The sequence below is a fragment of the Panthera tigris genome, chromosome B3, assembly GCF_018350195.1.
Source record: "Panthera tigris isolate Pti1 chromosome B3, P.tigris_Pti1_mat1.1, whole genome shotgun sequence".
In the NCBI taxonomy this organism is placed as follows: Eukaryota; Metazoa; Chordata; class Mammalia; order Carnivora; family Felidae; genus Panthera; species Panthera tigris.
In genome coordinates this window covers 138186023-138203606 of record NC_056665.1, presented here as the reverse complement: position 1 = coordinate 138203606, position 17584 = coordinate 138186023, and the positions used below count along the sequence as shown (strand labels likewise).

The following is a 17584-nucleotide window of genomic DNA, read 5'->3' as shown; positions in this document are numbered from 1 at the left end:
GGGGTGGGTTGAGGGGGGTGCAACAGGGCAGTAGAATAAAGCCCCCGGAACCTAAAATGTAGAAGTGATAAACCATAAATACAGTGAACCCTCTCTCTGACCCCAGTGTCCAAGTCAGGGTCTGTAAGGAGGAAGGCTCTCCAGACATGTCTGGAGCCTAGCGCTGGGATACAGTGTGAGTGTGAAACACGTGTGCTCCAGTGGCCTACAATTGCCAAAAACACCTGCTTCAGGTTTAGAATTTGCGATCTGATTTCTGGAACTTAATTAAGTTGGCAGGCTGGACACAACACTCTCACCTGAGACAGAGGAACAAGACAGTAGGTCCCCAGAATGCACATAACACAGTCTTATCTTTTCCCGAATTGGAAGGCATGCTGTTCTGTGGGAGAACAGTCTAAAAGTTGACCTTGAACTTGTCATCCAAAGTGCAGCACTTTAAAATTTTTTTTTTTACATTTATTTATTTTTGAGACGGAGAGAGACAGAGCTCTGTTCTTAATCCCCTCTGTTCTCCCCCCATGATGGGGGAGGGTCAGAGAGAGACAGGGAGACACAGAATCCAAAACAGGCTCCAGGCTCTGAGCTGTCAGCACAGAGCCCGACGCGGGGCTCGAACTCACGGACCGCGAGATCATGTCCTGAGCCGAAGTCGGACGCTTAACCGACTGAGCCACCCAGGTGCCCCCAAAGTAGAGCACTTTTAGATGGTGGACCCTATTCCACCAGATGCAAACTGGAGATAATAACCACACCTTCTGCATAGGGTCGTTGCCAAGAATAAATACAATAACACATGTGAGGGTCGTGGCGTGTGTAAGTGCTCACTCCAGGCTCACTCCAACACCAGCACGTTAGTCAATTACTTCTAGGGAAGTCGTATCTCTAGGACGATACTTACCCTGCTAGATCAAGAACATGGATTGTTGGGATTACATTTGTTCCATCTCCAAACACTGGCAACGCAGGGACCTCACCCAACCAAGCCATCTAAAAGAAAAGCAAAAGCATATTTTCCCTGGTTATACATAACTATTATGGCTCACACACATAGCCATAGTCAGGGGCATCCGAAAGACCCAGTTATCGGATGAAGTCATCGCCTAAGGGGATGTTTTGAAAATCGGTTCTTTCTTTTTTTTATTAAAAAAAATTGTTTTAATGTTTATTTATTTTTGAGAGAGAGAGAGAGAGAAAGAGAGAGAGAGAGAGTGAGAGAGCAGGGGAAGGGCAGAGAGACAGGGAGACACAGAATTCGAAGCAGCAGGCTCCAGGCTCCGAGCTGTCAGCATAGAGCCTGATGGGGGCTCGAAGTCACAAGCTGTGTGATCATAACCTGAGCCGAAGCTGGACGCTCAACAGACTGAGTCACCCAGGCGCCCCTGAAAACCAGTTCTGATGGGATTTAGTTGCTGATCGAGTCCTATTAAGAGAAATAGTGTAACCTCAGGGCTGAAATACTTTACAAGAAATCTATCTTTCCTGGCTCTCTTCAGGAGTCATCTGCATGGCGTCTATACAGAAAGGAAATGTTTTCATATGTGTGACACCTTCCACTCTTTCCAAAAAATGTGAATTCAAGTCTAAAATTCCTCCCACAGGGCCAGGGATAATTAGTATCAGTTCATAGATGAAATGCTTAGTTGATAAAGTATTCTGCAGGAGGCTACATTTCTGATGAGTTGGGGAGCCTAGATTTGAACCCTGATCTTCAGAGTCCAAGTCCTTGTCTTTTCCCTGCATTAGGTATTTCAGTAAATAGACAGTCTGGGTATTGTTCAGCTGTCAGGTACTAGATTATTTTAAATTGCTTTTATTTTTTTAAAGTCTATTTATTTTGAAAGAGAGAGAGAGAGCACATGAGCAAAAGAGCAGGGGAAGGACAGAGAGAGGGAGAGACAGAATCCAAAGCAGGCTCCAAGCTGTCATTGCAGAGCCCAATGCGGGCCTCAATCTCACGACCCCGAGATCATGGCCTGAGCTGAAATCGAGAGTCAGGCACTTAACCGACTGAGCCACCCAGGAGCCCCTTAAGTGACTTTTAAACAAAGAGGTAGGCGTGGGGGCCACAGCAAACCACTGGATCTTGTAAGATATTTTGGACTCTGCAAAACCATTGAAGAACTTCAAGCAGTAGACCGTTGAATTTGAAGCAGTAAACCACTGAAGAATTCACAACAGATTTTCTTTTGTTGCCACTAGAAAGAATGATGGGGATTAAGAGTTGAAACGGGAAGGCGGAGGTCAGGACAGTTGTGCAGACAAGAGATGTCTGCCCTCCCCAGCCCGTGGGTGGAGGACTGGGGGAGCGCGGTTGGAGAGAAGGGAGATACTGGGGAGGTTGGCTCTACAGTACTGGGGGATGGATGAGAAGGAGGGAGGGGTTGGGTTGTGGTTGGTGCAGCTGGGTGGAAGAAGGTCCCATTTTCGGAGATGAGGTCCTAGAGGAACGGCAGGTTTGGGGGTGACCGTAGGTGGAGTTTGGGTTTGCGAACCATCCAAAGTGAGGTGTCGAATAAATAGGCAGCCGGATGTACAGAGCTAGGACTAAGGAGAGAGCCCTGCTGGAGAAACTTATGTTTGAGAGTCATTGGCCCCAGTCATGGGAATGGACAGACCCTCCCAGGGAAAGAGTGTAGACAGAGAAGACCAGAGGGCCTGGGGCAGGAACCTGAGAAAGCCAACATTCAGTGGTCAGGTGGGTGAGGGGTAGCTGAGAACCGATAAGGAGAGACTACAAATGGACATCGTCACCTACCATTGTCCCACACTTCGGCCCCACGCAGCTTTTTGCTGTCCCTTAACACAGCCCACACATTGCGGCCTCCGGTCTGTGTGCTTACAGTTCCCGCTGCCTTTCCCCCAGAAAGCAAAGGAGCCACCTCCCTTTTCACTTCCTGCTCACGTGTCCCCTCATGAGAAAGGCTTTCCCCGACCATCATATCCAAGATACAACCTCCTAGCCCTACCGCCAGCTCTCTTTCCACCTTTCTCTGCTTTTTTGCTTTCCATTTTGTTTTTCAACAGCTGAAATACTCAACGTGTACTGGCTAATTTGGCCCTTGTCTCCTACTCTCCTCCTCTTCCCCACTGGAACCCAAGCCCCACAAACGCAGGGGTTTTATTACAGCATCGGATTCCCCGAATCTACAATGGTTTCCGGCCCATGAGAGGCATCGATGTTTGTCTCATGAATTAAAGGAGATCCATCTTGTTTCCTTATTATGTCGAGAGTGTGGTAAATACAAATTGTTAGTAACAGGAAAGGAAAATAGAAAAAAACATCTTCAAATTGTATAACCTTACTGTAAAATGCTTTAAAAAAAAAAAAACTCAGTCACTGCAAACTCATACCTTGAAAAAATAATGTAAGATGCCTCCTTCCACTCCATACTGAAGTCCAGCAGCAACCACGTAAGTCGCGAATTTTTTGACCTATTAGATAAAGTACAGGAGAAAAGCTAAATGTAATATTATTAATCATACCAAACCAGATTATTTTCGTGGTTAGAATGAGTACTATATGAATGCTTCTGGCCACTATTAAAATTGATTTGGTACATTTTTTTAAGTTGATTTATTTATTTTGAGAAAGAGAGAGATTGAGCGTGAGCAGGGGAGGAGCAAAGAGAGAGAGAGAGACAGAGACAGAGACAGAGATAGAGACAGAGATAGAGAATCCCAAGCAGGCTCCACACTGTCAGCACAGAGCCTCACGAACTAGGAGATCATGACCTGAGCCAAAACAAGAATCAGATGCTTAACCGACTGAGCCACCCAGGCGCTCTGGGACTTTTAATTAACTAAAAGCCAGAGACGATTATGTGTGAGAACTTAACAGCTCCATGCACTATACTGGCACCTACAGAAGAAGGGAGATATAAAAATGGGTCCTTCCATGATGATCTTTACTTACCCAGTAGGGGAGGCGGACACACATATGGAGTTTCTAGGAACGGGCCACGCTACGACACGTGACATTGTGATTCATAACAAGATACATATATTCGGTTTTCACCTCCATATCTGGCACTGAGTTCCTAAAACTACAGGAATGTCCTAAGCAACAGAGTGATCAAGGTGTCTTTTGTTATGTCAATCAGGTGACTTTTGGACCCAATCTGGAGATGTGGGTTGATTGCCTGAAGCGCCAAGCTTGTGACCAGAAGGTCAGAACTTCCAACTCCTGTACCACCTCCAGGGAGGGGTGAGGGGTGGAGAGGAGTTCAGTCACCGATGGCCACCGATTTACTCAAACACGATGAAGTCTCCATAAAAGCCCAAAAGGAGGCTTGGATAGCTTCTAGATTGGTGAAACGTGTGCAGACTTGGGAAGAGTAGGGAAACCCCATGACTTTCCCTATCCCTTGCCCTGCGGATCTCTTCCATCTGGCTCTTCCGGAGTTATATTCTTAAAAGTGTATTTATTTATTTTTGAGAAAGAAAGAGAGAGCAAGTGAGAGAGGGCAAGAGAGTGAACAGGGGAGGGGCAGAGAGAGAGGGAGAGAGAGGATCTCAAGCAAGCTCCGCATTGTCAGCACAGAGTCCAACATGGGGCTCGAATTCGTGAACCACAGGATGGTGACCTGAGCCTAAATCCAGAGTTGGGCATTTAACCAACTGAGCCACCCAGGTGCCCCTGAGTTATATTCTTTTATTATAGCAAACTGGTAATCTAGTATGTAAAATGTTTCTCTGGATTCTGTGAGCCACTCTAGCAAACTATTCAAACCTAAGGTGGGGGAGGTAAGTGGGGTCATTGGAACCTCCAACCCATATGGGTTGGTCAGAAGCACAGGTGACAACTTGGGCTTGCAACTGAAGAGGGTAGAAGCAGAAAAATGTTCACTTTAGCTCAGAAGGCTGACCTATAGCCTGCATAGTTTTGATAAGGATCAAATACACACGGGTTGCTACATTCTTCTAGGGTCTCATGACTGCCCGTGTATTTCACTGACAGTTAATATTGAACTGAATGATACACACCAGAGAAATCTCGTGAAAGCAGTTTCACCAGTAGAAATTCGAAGAAGCATTTCTGATCTCATACTTCCTGCACGTCCCTACCCCCTTGAGCACTCAGCATATAACCACCAGCTTCGTACAGAAAAAGTGCAGCCCTTTCTGCCCACGGGTCCTGTCCCCATGCTGCTTAAATAAACTTACTAAGTCGTTACATACAGCGTCTCAGGAATTCTTTCTTGACCGTTGTGCTCGACGACCCCACAACACAACTGGTGTCTGAAGAGGCAGGGGGCAGGCTTGCAGGGCTGAGCCCTAGCGGGATCTGACGTCACCTCCAGGAAGACAGTGTCAGAATTGAGTTGAAATGTAGGACACCCAGCTGGTGCCGAGACTGTCTTTGCCTCGTGGAAAACCCCTCCCAGAGTGTGCGCACACACACGTTGGAACTGGGTCCAGAAACTCTGTCGGGAAAATGAATCTCTTCTGCCCAGGTGGTGGATTAAAAAATCTAAAGCCTCCTAGCACAAATACCAAAAAATGCCCAGTAAGATGTCACTCGTATCCTGCCAGCAAGGCAGAATTCTCAAGGAAATAAGAGCTACCCGCTAGGAGCCAAAAACAGAAGTGACTCAGTGGGTTGAGTGTCCGACTCTTGATGTCAGCTCAGGTCGTGGTCTCACAGTTTGTGGGTTCAAGCCCCTCACTGGGCTCTGAGCTGACCGTGCGGAGCCTGCTTGGGATTCTCTCTCTCCCTCTCTGCCTCCCCTGCTCATGTGTGCACGCGCTCTCTCTCTGTCTCTCTCAAAATAAATAAATAAAAACTTAAAAAAAAAAACAACCAGAAGTGAAAACAAGAGTGGGGAGAGCAGAGAGTTGGGCCACAGTATGAAGGGTGCGTTCACAACAAAAGGGTGACCTTAGAAGGAAGTCCTCCCTGCGACAGAAGACGGCGAGAAAGAATCATGTCCAACCTAGCCAAGGCTTTGGAAGGAAAAAACGCTCCCTGGAGAATTTTAACCTTGGCCTTGTACTTTTCGAAGGTTTGTCTTTCACATTGAAATTCCCTGCCTAATCCAGATATTCCAGAGCCAAAAAGTAACATAAAAAGCATTTTAGGCAGTGAGACTCTTTAGAGCACTTCAGAGAGGCAGATACAAAGCCCCTGCTACCCCCACCCAGGGACCTCCCTTGTCCCTTAAAGCCCCAGTAAAGGGACAACGCTGGGGCAAGAGTGGTGACTTATGGTAGCAGAGGTGTGCTGGTTTGAGGGCACAGCATTGACCATGAAGCCAATAACAAACTGTAAAGCATGTTCACATGGTGAATTCCCATTTCCCACGGACCATGATGAATCCTGAAGGCACCCGACTCATGAACATCCTTGAGACTTTTATAGCAGCACTTTTGGTGAACACAGACTTCGCATTAGCCCCCTTTCCCCTGAGAACTCATCTACATGAGGTTTTTAGGGGCGATGAGCTATTAAGAAACCAATGTTGACAGTTTAAAGCGATACTATTTAAAAAAAAATCCATGTCAAATTACAGGATTATTTTTATAATTGGAGTTCCATAAATTGCCAGAAAATATGTTTATTAATAGTGACTTTGTAGAAAAAGACCTTACTAAAGATGAGCTCACAAACCAAAATTATAAAACTTATGAGGGAACAAACAATCCACCACAAATGAAATCAGACTTGCACTGCCTTCAGAAAATAAATTAGCAGAGGGGCGCCTGGGTGGCTCAGTCGGTTACACGTCCGACTTCAGCTCAGGTCGCGATCTCACAGTTCCTGAGTTTGAGCCCCGCGTCGGGCTCCGTGCCGACAGCTCGGAGCCTGGAGCCTGCTTTGGATTCTGTGTCTTCCTTTCTCTGCTCCTCTCCTGCTCATGCTCTGTGTCTCTCTCTCACTCTCAAAAAGAAATAAGCATTAAAAAAAAGAAAGAGTAGAAATGAGCAGAGATTGTGGAATAAATATGTTTGTACTGATGAAAAAATAAAGGCATGGGAAACAAAGGAAACGAACACGATGATGAGGATGGTGACAACAGAGATGATGATAAAGAACAGGCAGGTGTAGAGTAAGGAACAGAGAGGAGTCAAGGTTGCTGATTTAAGGTGGAGGAAGAGAGTTGACCACATCCTAGCCTCCCTCCCCGCTGCATTCATCACAGCCTGAGTCAGGCTGAGCTAGCAGGAGAGAAGTTTAAAATTAAATGGTAGACTGATGGCTTTAGTATTAAACTTGTCTGAGCCTTTGTAAGAACTAGAAAAGACTCCATTAATGCCTGAGAATGGTCTGGAAAGCTGTGGACTTGGCTGGGGATATCGTCCTGCTCTCAATTATTAAGAAAAAATAAACAGATTTTATAGTTTCGTTCTGGCAATGTTGCACACTGTGAAGGGGTTACAAGACTGTGCCTTGAAATGAGCAAGCCAAAAATCTAACATGATATCAAGGAGATATGGATAAATGTACTCCATAGTATATCCCTGTCAGTAATTGATCAACTCAGGAGACCCCAAACTAGGAAGATATGCAAAACCCCATTAAGAAACTTGACCTAAGTAGACATATATAGAAACTCCACACAGTTTGAAATACACAGGTTTTTCAAGTCCATGTGGAATTTAAAATAAAAACAACACAGGCCATGTACTATGTAGCGAAGAATCTCATGACCAAATTCTCTGACCACATTCTCTGACCACCCCAGACCACATTCTCTGACCAAAAAGCAATTAAGTTAGAAATGAACAACAAAAAGATAACACCTTCTCTAGATATCTGGAAATTTAAGAAACCATTTCTCAATAATTCACAGCACTGCTTCCCAAGTTCTAATAGACTATAGAAAATTTGTAGAAATTAATAATAATACAAATACCACTTATGGCACTTCAAAACTTGAAAGCTGTTAAAATTATACTTGGTAGCAAATTTGTGGCATTAAGTGGTTATATTAGAAAAACAAAGATTGAATATTAATAAACTTAGCTTCTAAAACAAAACAGCATAAACCCAAATTAGAAAGAAGAATAATAAAGACAGAGAAATTGATTTCTTAAAAAACAAAGAAATAGCAGAACACAGCAAAAACTACCTCTTTGATAAGAATAATAAAATTGAAAAATTGAGGGGCGCCTGGGTGGCTCAGTCGGTTGAGTGGCCGACTTCGGCTCAGGTCATGATCTCGCGGTCCGTGAGTTCAAGCCCCGTGTCGGGCTCTGTGCTGACAGCTCAGAGCCTGGAGCCTATTTCAGATTCTGTGTCTCCCTCTCTCTGATCCTCCCCCGTTCATGCTCTGTCTCTCTCTGTCTCAAAAATAAATAAACATTTAAAAAAAAAATTGAAAAATTGATTCAGGGGTGCCTGGGTGGCTCAGTTGGTTAAGTGTCTGACTTCCACTCAGGTCATGATCTTGCAGCTTGTGAGTTCGAGCCCTGCATCAGGCTCTGTGCTGACAGCTTGGAGCCTGGAGCCTGCTTCCAATTCTGTGTCTCCCTCTCTCTCTGCCCCTCCCCTGCTCATGCTCTGTCTCTCTCTCTCTCAAAAATAAATAAACATTAAAATATAAAAAAATTTGATTCAGATTGATGAAGAAAAGAAGGGTAAGACACAAATAAACAGCAACGTTGGAGTTTGAGTTGCTGAAACAGACACTTTTTTCCTTTTGGAGTTCTGAAGATTTAAAAAAGATTTAGGGCACATGGATGGCTCAGTTGGTTAGGTGTCCAACTCTTGATTTCAGCTCAGGTCATGAACTCCCCATTCATGGAATCGAGCCCCCTGTTGGGCTCTACACTGATAGCTCAGAGCCTGCTTGGGATTCTCTCCCTCTCTCTCTCTACCCCTCCCTGATTTGCACTCTCTCTCTCTCTCTCTCTCTCAAAATAAATAAATAAAAATAAACATTTAAAAATATTTGGGGTGCCTGGGTGGCTCAGTTGGTTAAGCGTCAGAGTCTGCTCAGGTCATGATCTCGTGGTTCGTGGGTTTGTGAGTTCGAGCCCTGTATCAGGCTCTCTGCTGTCAGCACCAAGCCCACTTTGAATGCTCTGCCCCACCTGTCTCTCTGCACCTCCCCTGCTTGCTCGCTCTCTCTCTCAAAAATAAAAATTAAACACAATTTTTTTTTAAGATTAAAGAGATTAAAACTTTGTAAAAAGGCAGATGGATCTCCAAGTCACAACTTTATTACTGGTGTGGTTTAGGCTAGAGGACCTTACTTAGCTGAGCAGGGATGAGGGGCTTCCTAATCCTGAACTCCAGAATAAGACAAATTTTCCCAACCAGGCACAGGCAGCACCAGAAAACTATGGGTTGGTTCTCCCCTGGGGGGCTGCCCCTGCAACACTTAGGGCATGAAGACGCTGAACGCTGAATGCAGGCACAGCAACATTGAATTCTGCAACGCTGAATGCAGCTACGTTACAGCTGTAGCCCAGAGCAACGAGAGGGAGGTGGGTCATGGTCAACATGACGTGACCACGCCCCTGACACAGCCACCAATCACGTAACCCGATTGAGCTTCAAGCCGCGGGGTAACAGGTGCCGGCAAGAAGACAGCCTTTGGGGAGGAAACCCAGGCTCTTCCTCATGGGCACCAAAAGAGTGGGAAAGCAGTGATGCCCCCTCACAATATTCGTCCTGAAAAGGGAGACTAAACTACAAATAGAAATTTAAAAAACATCTTAGGAGAGACTTATGGGCAACTTTTGCCAGTTAATTTGAAAACTTAGCCTATAGGGCTAGTTTCTTGCCCCCAAAACCCACGACTGCCTTCACCCAGTCCAAGATCGTTTTATAGGCAAATTCTACCAAATATTCAAGAGATATGCCCAATTTCATATAAATTACAAGAGAACAGTAAATTTTGTTTTCAATTTGTATGGGAATAGTAAAACCAGGAAACTAAAACAGGAAAGAGACAGTATGACAAAGGCAGACTATAAGCCATTTTCACTTATCATCTTGAATCTAAGTGCAAAAATCTCCAATATGGCATTATCAAAGCAAATCCAGAAACTTTTTTTTTTTTTTTAAGTGAGCTCTACATCCAATGTAGGGCTTGATCTCACAACCCTGAGGTCAAGAGTTATTCATGCTCTACTGACTGAGCCAGACAAACAGCCCTGGAAATATTTTTTATTAAAAAATTATCATGAGCAACTTGGGTTCGCCAGAGAATACAAGCATCAAAAGTCAGTGTGGTAAACAAATTATTACAATAAATTTCATAAATTGCCATCGAGATCTGACAGGTGACCATTTTTTCAGGAACTATGTACACAATACCCCACAATTAAGTGGTATTCAGGGACGACTTAATGATTGAAGTAATTTGCAAGATAGACAGGCAATTCTGGTTAATTTAAAATACTAATTAAAGTCAATATACTTGTATTTTTAACAATATTTTAAAATATTTTTAAAAATTTTTTAATGTGTATTTATTTTTGAGAGAGAAACAGGCATGAGCAGGGAGGGGCAGAGAGAGAGAGCGAGAGAGAGGGAGACACAGAATCCGAAGCAGGCTCCAGGCTCTGAGCTGTCAGCACAGAGCCGGATGCGGGGCTCAAATTCACAAACCATGAGATCGTGACCTGAGCCGAAGTCTGACGCTGAACCGACTGAACCACCCAGGTGCCCCTAAAATATTCTAAATAATCAGTGTGACTCCTTTGAAGATAGAGGCACCCAGTTCAAGCCATGTTTAGTGTTAGGCAAATCACAACTATTTAAGCAACTTGTGTAATTATCAGGGCTCCCCCTTTGTCTCAGAAAACTAAAGGAGTCCGCCTTCGGGGGGACTACATATATTACTACATATATTTAGGTGGTACATAAAAATGAATGTGATGGCTGCAGGTGTGGTCAGCAGAAGAGCATTGGACAACCAGCCTGAGGAGTGCCAAGACCTCAACTGCTTGTTCACGGCCGGGAGGCCAGCTCTTAGCCACGGTGCCTGGTACACAGTAGGATCTAAAAGGACATGTGTTAAATGAATGGGTTAAAGTTTACTTCTAAGGTTCAATCGACCCAATGAAAAGCACTAGGTTTAAAATTGGGTCATTGAGAGGCGCCTGGGTGGCTCAGTCAGTTGAGCGTCTGACTCACGATTTTGGCTCAGGTCATGATCCCGGGGTCATGGGACAGGGCCTCACATCGGACTCCGAGATGAACAGGGAGCCTACTTAAGATTCTCTCTCTCTCTCTCTCTCTCTCTCTCTCTCTCTTTTCCCCCTCCCCTGCTCATGCACTCTTTCTCTCTCTAAAATTAAAAAAAAAATTTTTTTTTAAATAGTGTCATTGAGATGACCAAGTTGGCCAGATCAACCTGATTTTATTAATTGTTCAGTAAAGACTAATTAAGAAAGCTGCGAATACTATATATATATTATATATATACATATATATTATGTATTTTATATAAAATATAAATATATTTAAATATAAATCTATTAAAATATATTTTTATATACAAATATATTTTATATAAAAATAAAAAATTATTTTTAGAGAGCAAGAGAGAGCAAGCTGGTGGGGGAGGGGCAGAGGGAGAGAATGAATCCCAAGCAGTTGCCACCTAGCACGGAGCCTGACTCGGGGCTTGATTCTGCAAACCGTGAGATCACGACCTGAGGTGAAATCAAGAGCTGGGTGCTCAGCTGAGCCACCCGGGCGCCCCTAGAATAAATCTTTTCAATAAAGTTTTGATTGTTTTATTTAGAGCATGAAATAAATTTAATGTTTCTATAAGAAAACAGATATTAAAATGATAGTATTTCTCCATTTTACACTTTTAGTCGCATCAATTATGTTTATGTGTGTTTTCTTCTACATAATTTGGCATAAATAATCAAGAAATAATGGATTCTTGGGGCACCTGGGAGGCTCAGTCGGTTAAGCGTCAGACTTCGGCTCAGGTCACGTGCTGACAGCTCAGAGCCTGGAGCCTGTTTTGGATTCTGTGTTTCCCTCTCTCTCTGTTCCTCCCCCACTCACTCTCTGTCTGTCTGTCTCTCTCTCTCAAAAATAAATAAACATTAAAAAAATTTTGATATAAAAAAAAGAAATCATGGATTCTCTACCTGGGGCAAAGCTCAAAGCTCAATAAAATAATATACTCACAAGATTTGGAAGTGGAAGAAATTTAGACCTGTCTAGTCCAGTGCCTTTATTCATTTATTTTAACTCCAAAGTGTTAATGACTTAGCTAAGGTCATAAATTAATGGCAGAAAAGGGGCTAGAACTTTGAATCCTATATTATCTTCTTCAAATATTTTATACTTGTGGTGTTTGCATTGCCAGAATAAAAAAAAATTATTTTATTATTTTTTTTTGGTTTTAATAGGACAGAAGGTGGGGACAAAGTTCCCATTGTAATATCCTCTGAGCCCACTAGGTGTCACCTTGGAACCATTGTTACATATCCCTACTGTGGGTGTTCTGCTCCTGGGCAAAACATAGTGGATGGAACCTTTAGAAGTTTGGGGGTTCTATATAAATTCTACCTAAGTTAAAGGAGGATGAAGGTACCAGCACCTGGTTCACAGAATGTTGAGGATTATATAGGATGTACCAGAAGTAAACCCATGAGGATTACCAGAAGTAAAACATTTAGCACAGTGCCTGGCACATAGTAAGCAAACCCTTGATAATTCTTAGGTGTAGTAAACGTATTCATCACCAAGGCACTCCTACCATCTATTTTGACAAAAGATAGGGAATATAATAGTTTTATGATATATATATATTTATATATATATTGATATATATATATCAATATATATATATATCTATGATATATATATATCATAGATATATATATATATATATTGATATATATATATATAATAGATATATATATATATCTCCAAATGATAAATTTTGCTGCAACAGAAGGCTAAGAAGTGTTATTATTTACAAGAGTTTCTCAGCTATGGGTCGATCTTAATAACTGGTGGCCAGGCCTGTGTCAAGATCAACTCTACTGAAAGACTGAGCTTTGAAATCAAGAAAAAATAAATAAACCCCACAGTCTGATGGATCTAGTTCTGAACCACGCCTCTTTCCTGAAGTGCCCGCATCCGGGAAATAGGGATAATTATGTACAGATTCAAGACCGTTGTTGTAAGGAGTGGATCAGACAAGGCCAAGAATTGTGCGCGCAGAACGGTGCTCAGCAAATCCCAGTTGTATGAACTTGGGCCACTTATTTAACTGCCGGATGTCCTCTCCGCCTTATTTTTAAGGGAAGGTTAATAGGCACTTTTCGGTTATAAGAAACAAATGAGATAGATTCTGGAACAAGGGGAAATGTGGCTCCCCTCTTCCCCACTCCAGCTCTGAGTTATTTGCCTCTTCTGGGCTCAGGGACTCTTTGGACCCACACCTTAGTGGATAAGGGCTTGAGCTCTGCTGGGGCCTAACACAAGGCTCTCAACTTAGTGGACTGGACCAAAGCCAGAACCAGAAGCAAGGCTCATCTTGGGATGAGCCTGAAGCTCAGAGACCTGTGGGTGAGAGGGCAAGGAAAGAGGCATTTAACGAGCTGAGATGATGTCCGTAAGGCACGGAGAACAGTCCTGGCCACGTGCGTTGAGCGCTGCCTCAGAAAGGACTTCTCTTACCCTAAATGCCTTACTACTCCAGACCTACATTTTTTCCAAATTTGAGAACCATTTTTTCGGCATTGATGTGGTCCAGAAAATTAGGATGTTGCTTTCTTCTTCGATAATCCTCCTCAGTAAACGGGATCTCAGAATCATCCTGTGAAAGAAAAAAATCCAGATTGGATGGGTGAAACTTAAGAGCTACATAAAACATCTAAGCCCCAGATGCTGGCTCGGCTATGTTCCAAAGAGCTCAAATAAAGCATCTGAAAAGTTACTGCTTATTTTTACAGTGATTTGACTTCCTTGAAAATGCTTTAGCTGGCCAAATTTTATCATTTATACTTAATTGAAACAAAAAAATTCAAATGTCTTTCTTTTATTTTGTAGAGACAGCGTCAGGTTGTCTCTGGGATTCCATCAAGACCTTCAGTAACCCATTTCTTTGATTTTTTAAAATTATTTTTTAATGTTTATTTATTTTTGAGAGAGAGAGAGAAAGAGAGTGCAAGCAGGGAAGGGGCAGAGAGAGAGAGACACAGAACCGGAAGTAGGTTCCAGGCTCCGAGCTGTCTGCACAGAGCCCGACACGGGGCTTGAACTTACGAACCACAAGATCATGACCTGAGCCGAAGTCAGATGCTTAACCAACTGAGCCACCCAGGCGCCCCTCGATAACCCATTTCTTAATAGTTCTTGCAAGTTACATAGTTTCATGTTTTAATCTAAATCATGGGTCTTTCTTTCTCTTCCACATTGCCCTTTCCCCTCGAATCAACCTCATAAGAACATTCCATGTGCAAATTTCTATGTCAGGCTTCATCAGATAAGGTGAAATATCAATTTGCATTGCGAATCAGGGATGAAAAATATTTCTTGGCAGTCCGCTGGGCTGTACATTGTGTCCAGTCCTCCCACAGCTCACCCTCATGCCCAGTCGCATGGAAGGATTCTTCCAGAACCACAAAACGGAAACTTACAGAGACTCAAAGGAGGAGACTGAGACCCATGGTACAGAGTGGCTTCTCTAAATCCATCCAGATTTAGAGGTCCTAGTAGTTGGATGAGGATTTTATTTTTTTATTTTTTCAAATGCTTATTTTATCTACTTTTGAGATAGGGAGAGTGGAGGAGGGGCAGAGAGAAGGAGAGAGAGAGAATCCCAAGCAGGCTCCACACTGTTAGCATAGAGCCCGACACGGGGCTCAAACTCACGAACCGTGAGATCGTGACCTGAGCCGAAGTCGGAAGCTTACTGGACTCACCCTCCCAGGCACTCCTGAAGGGGGATTTTTAAACCACATTGTTCAATAGGAGACTTTCAACCACTTCACGGTGGCCCAAGTTACATAATCAACCCAAAACATTTGAGCCCTGAGTTTACAAGGAATGAATCAGAGAAACGGAAGAAACACAGGGTTGAGGACCCCGATTGTTGGCAGGTTGGAGAAATGGGAGGAAGGGCCCAAATGATGGGGGACCAAGCTGGGAACTGGTGGAGGGTGAGGCAGTCTACCAGGGCTTGTGGGCCATGTGGAGGAGTTTAGATTTATACTAAGAGCATAAGGAAGCATTGAAGGGTTTTGAGCATTTTAAGCAGCACTAAGCCATGATCTGAATTATATTTTAAGGTCACTTAGGCTGTCCCTTGAAGGTTGCATTGGAAGGAGGTGACGGAGGCACCAGTTCCCGGGATGCTTTCACAATGGAAGGTGGTAACGGCTGAGGCTTGGTCTAGGACATTGCCATGGATACAAAGAAAGCAAGATGGATTATGACACATTTTGGGTGATGAGTTAACAGGATGTACGATGGGTTGTTGGGTGGGGGGAAGGGAGTGAGGCTAGGGCAGGTGGATTGGGGGTTTTGGCATGGGGAGTAAAACGGGGAGAGAGTTAGTGTTCAAGGGGAACAATTCTGGGTCCATGGTAGGCACTCAATGAGTACATGTTACGGGATAAGCTGACCTCTAAAGCATGTCCAGTGGCTTACATAAAGGGTCGCTAGAAGAACTACAGGGCACCCAGCTAAATTTGAATTTCAGATAAACCACCAAAGAGTTTTTAGTGTAAATATGTCTTAAATATCTCACGGGATAGACGTAGGCTAAACATTACTCACCATTTACACGAAATTAGAATTTAACCGGGCATCCTGTACTTGTATTTGTTAAATCTGGCCATCCTACTCACTATCAGCTTTCCCTCCGGGATGAATGGAGTCCCGGCATCCCTACGGCCCCAGACTGTCATGATAGGGTGGCCAGCCTGCCTCATGGACTCTCCTGCTCCCTGTGACTGGGTGCCCAGCACCCCTCTTCTAGTAGAATTTGTCTTTCCTTCAGTCCTCACGGCTACCGCAGAGACGGTCACATCCCTGGTGCTCAGGTTTTGTGGTTTTTTTTGTTTTTTTTTTTTTAACGTTTATTTATTTTTGAGACAGAGAGAGACAGAGCATGAACGGAGGAGGGTCAGAGAGAGAGGGAGACACAGAATCGGAAGCAGGCTCCAGGCTCTGAGCCATCAGCCCAGAGCTCGACGCGGGGCTCGAACCCACGACCGCGAGATCGTGACCTGAGCTGAAGTCGGACGCTTAACCGACTGAGCCACCCAGGCGCCCCGGTGCTCAGGTTTTGATGGCCAGTCAAACTCGTCTTTAACATTCTGAGACTGGGACTGATGGACAAGCAAGATCACCCCCTCCCTGGCCAGCTGCACGGTAGCCCGTGAATGTCAACCAACCTGGGCTTCAGCTTCTGAGTTGTCCTCCCGATTCCTGGTTGGGACAGAGACCTGGCTTTCACATTATGAACCTTTGCTACTATCATCTGACTGTGTTCCTTCTAGTCCTTAAATGTCACGTGTTACAAATACACCAGTAAAATATATTTTAATATCTATATATATTTTATATATAGATAGATAACCTGTATCTTTCATATAGGTTTTAGATCCTTGCAACTATTTGCATCTCTGCTTTTCCAATCGATGACGAGTCGACTTTGGGTTGGCATTATATCCATTATCCTATAATTGATACATATCGATGTCTGGTAGCATTTCTGGAAACGTAGCCTGTCTCCTGGGCATCTCACTGCAATCAATAAGCTTGTTTAGAGGCTTCGTCCTTCCAGGAGGTGAAAAGCTGACTCTGCAGAGTGATTTCCCCCTTTTTGTATAGGATATTGGGTGAAATCTGTTGTCTTGGAATATGGCGTTGGACCCACTCTTTAGTTGGTCATTGTGTTTCATTGCTTGTGTGGACTACCCACCTGCTGGACTCCTTTTCCCAGCTGGTTATTCCGTGTGACTATCAGAATGCACCAGTTTCTTCCTCTGGATTATTTGGTTGAGTAAAGTTCACCCCTCTTAACTCACACATAAAAAAAAGCAAAAACATAGCTATACTTTTAAAACAGATACTGGGGCACCTGGGTGGCTCAGCTGGTTGACCATTGGACTCTTGATTTGGGCTCAGGTTTGTGAGATCGAGCCCCGCATCGGGCTCCATGCTGACAGCACAAAGCCTGCTTGGGGTTTCTGTCTTTCCCTCCCTCTGCTCCTCTCCCACTCTCTTGCTCTCTCAAAATAAATAACTAAACTTAAAATAAAATAAAATAAAATAAAATAAAATAAAATAAAATAGATACTAAAGAAGAAAGCCCCATAAACATTAAGATTTTCCCACTTGTCAAAATAAATACAAATGAAAATATTCTACTATATTTACAATTCTTTTGTATTAAAAACGTTCTTTATAGACTTTAGCCTCTACTACAAAGCTGTAATCATCAAGACAGCATGGTATTGGCACAAAAACAGACACATAGACCAATGGAATAGAATAGAAACCCCAGAACTAGACCCACAAACGTATGGCCAACTCATCTTTGACAAAGCAGGAAAGAACATCCAATGGAAAAAAGACAGTCTCTTTAACAAATGGTGCTGGGAGAACGGGACAGCAACATGCAGAAGGCTGAAACTAGACCACTTT

At 43.6% G+C, this 17584-nt stretch overlaps 1 protein-coding gene across 1 annotated transcript in view; it reads right to left on the bottom strand.

Moving 5' to 3' along the window:
• AK7 (adenylate kinase 7) overlaps positions 1-17584 on the bottom strand; it is a gene marked incomplete at its 5' end in the record, with an annotated part of 69348 nt that overhangs the window by 30237 nt on the left and 21527 nt on the right. Inside the window, 3 exons of the mRNA XM_042989278.1 lie at positions 902-990; positions 3355-3435; positions 13635-13745. Coding sequence (XP_042845212.1) covers positions 902-990; positions 3355-3435; positions 13635-13745 — 281 coding nt within the window. The remainder of the gene's footprint in view (positions 1-901; positions 991-3354; positions 3436-13634; positions 13746-17584) is intronic.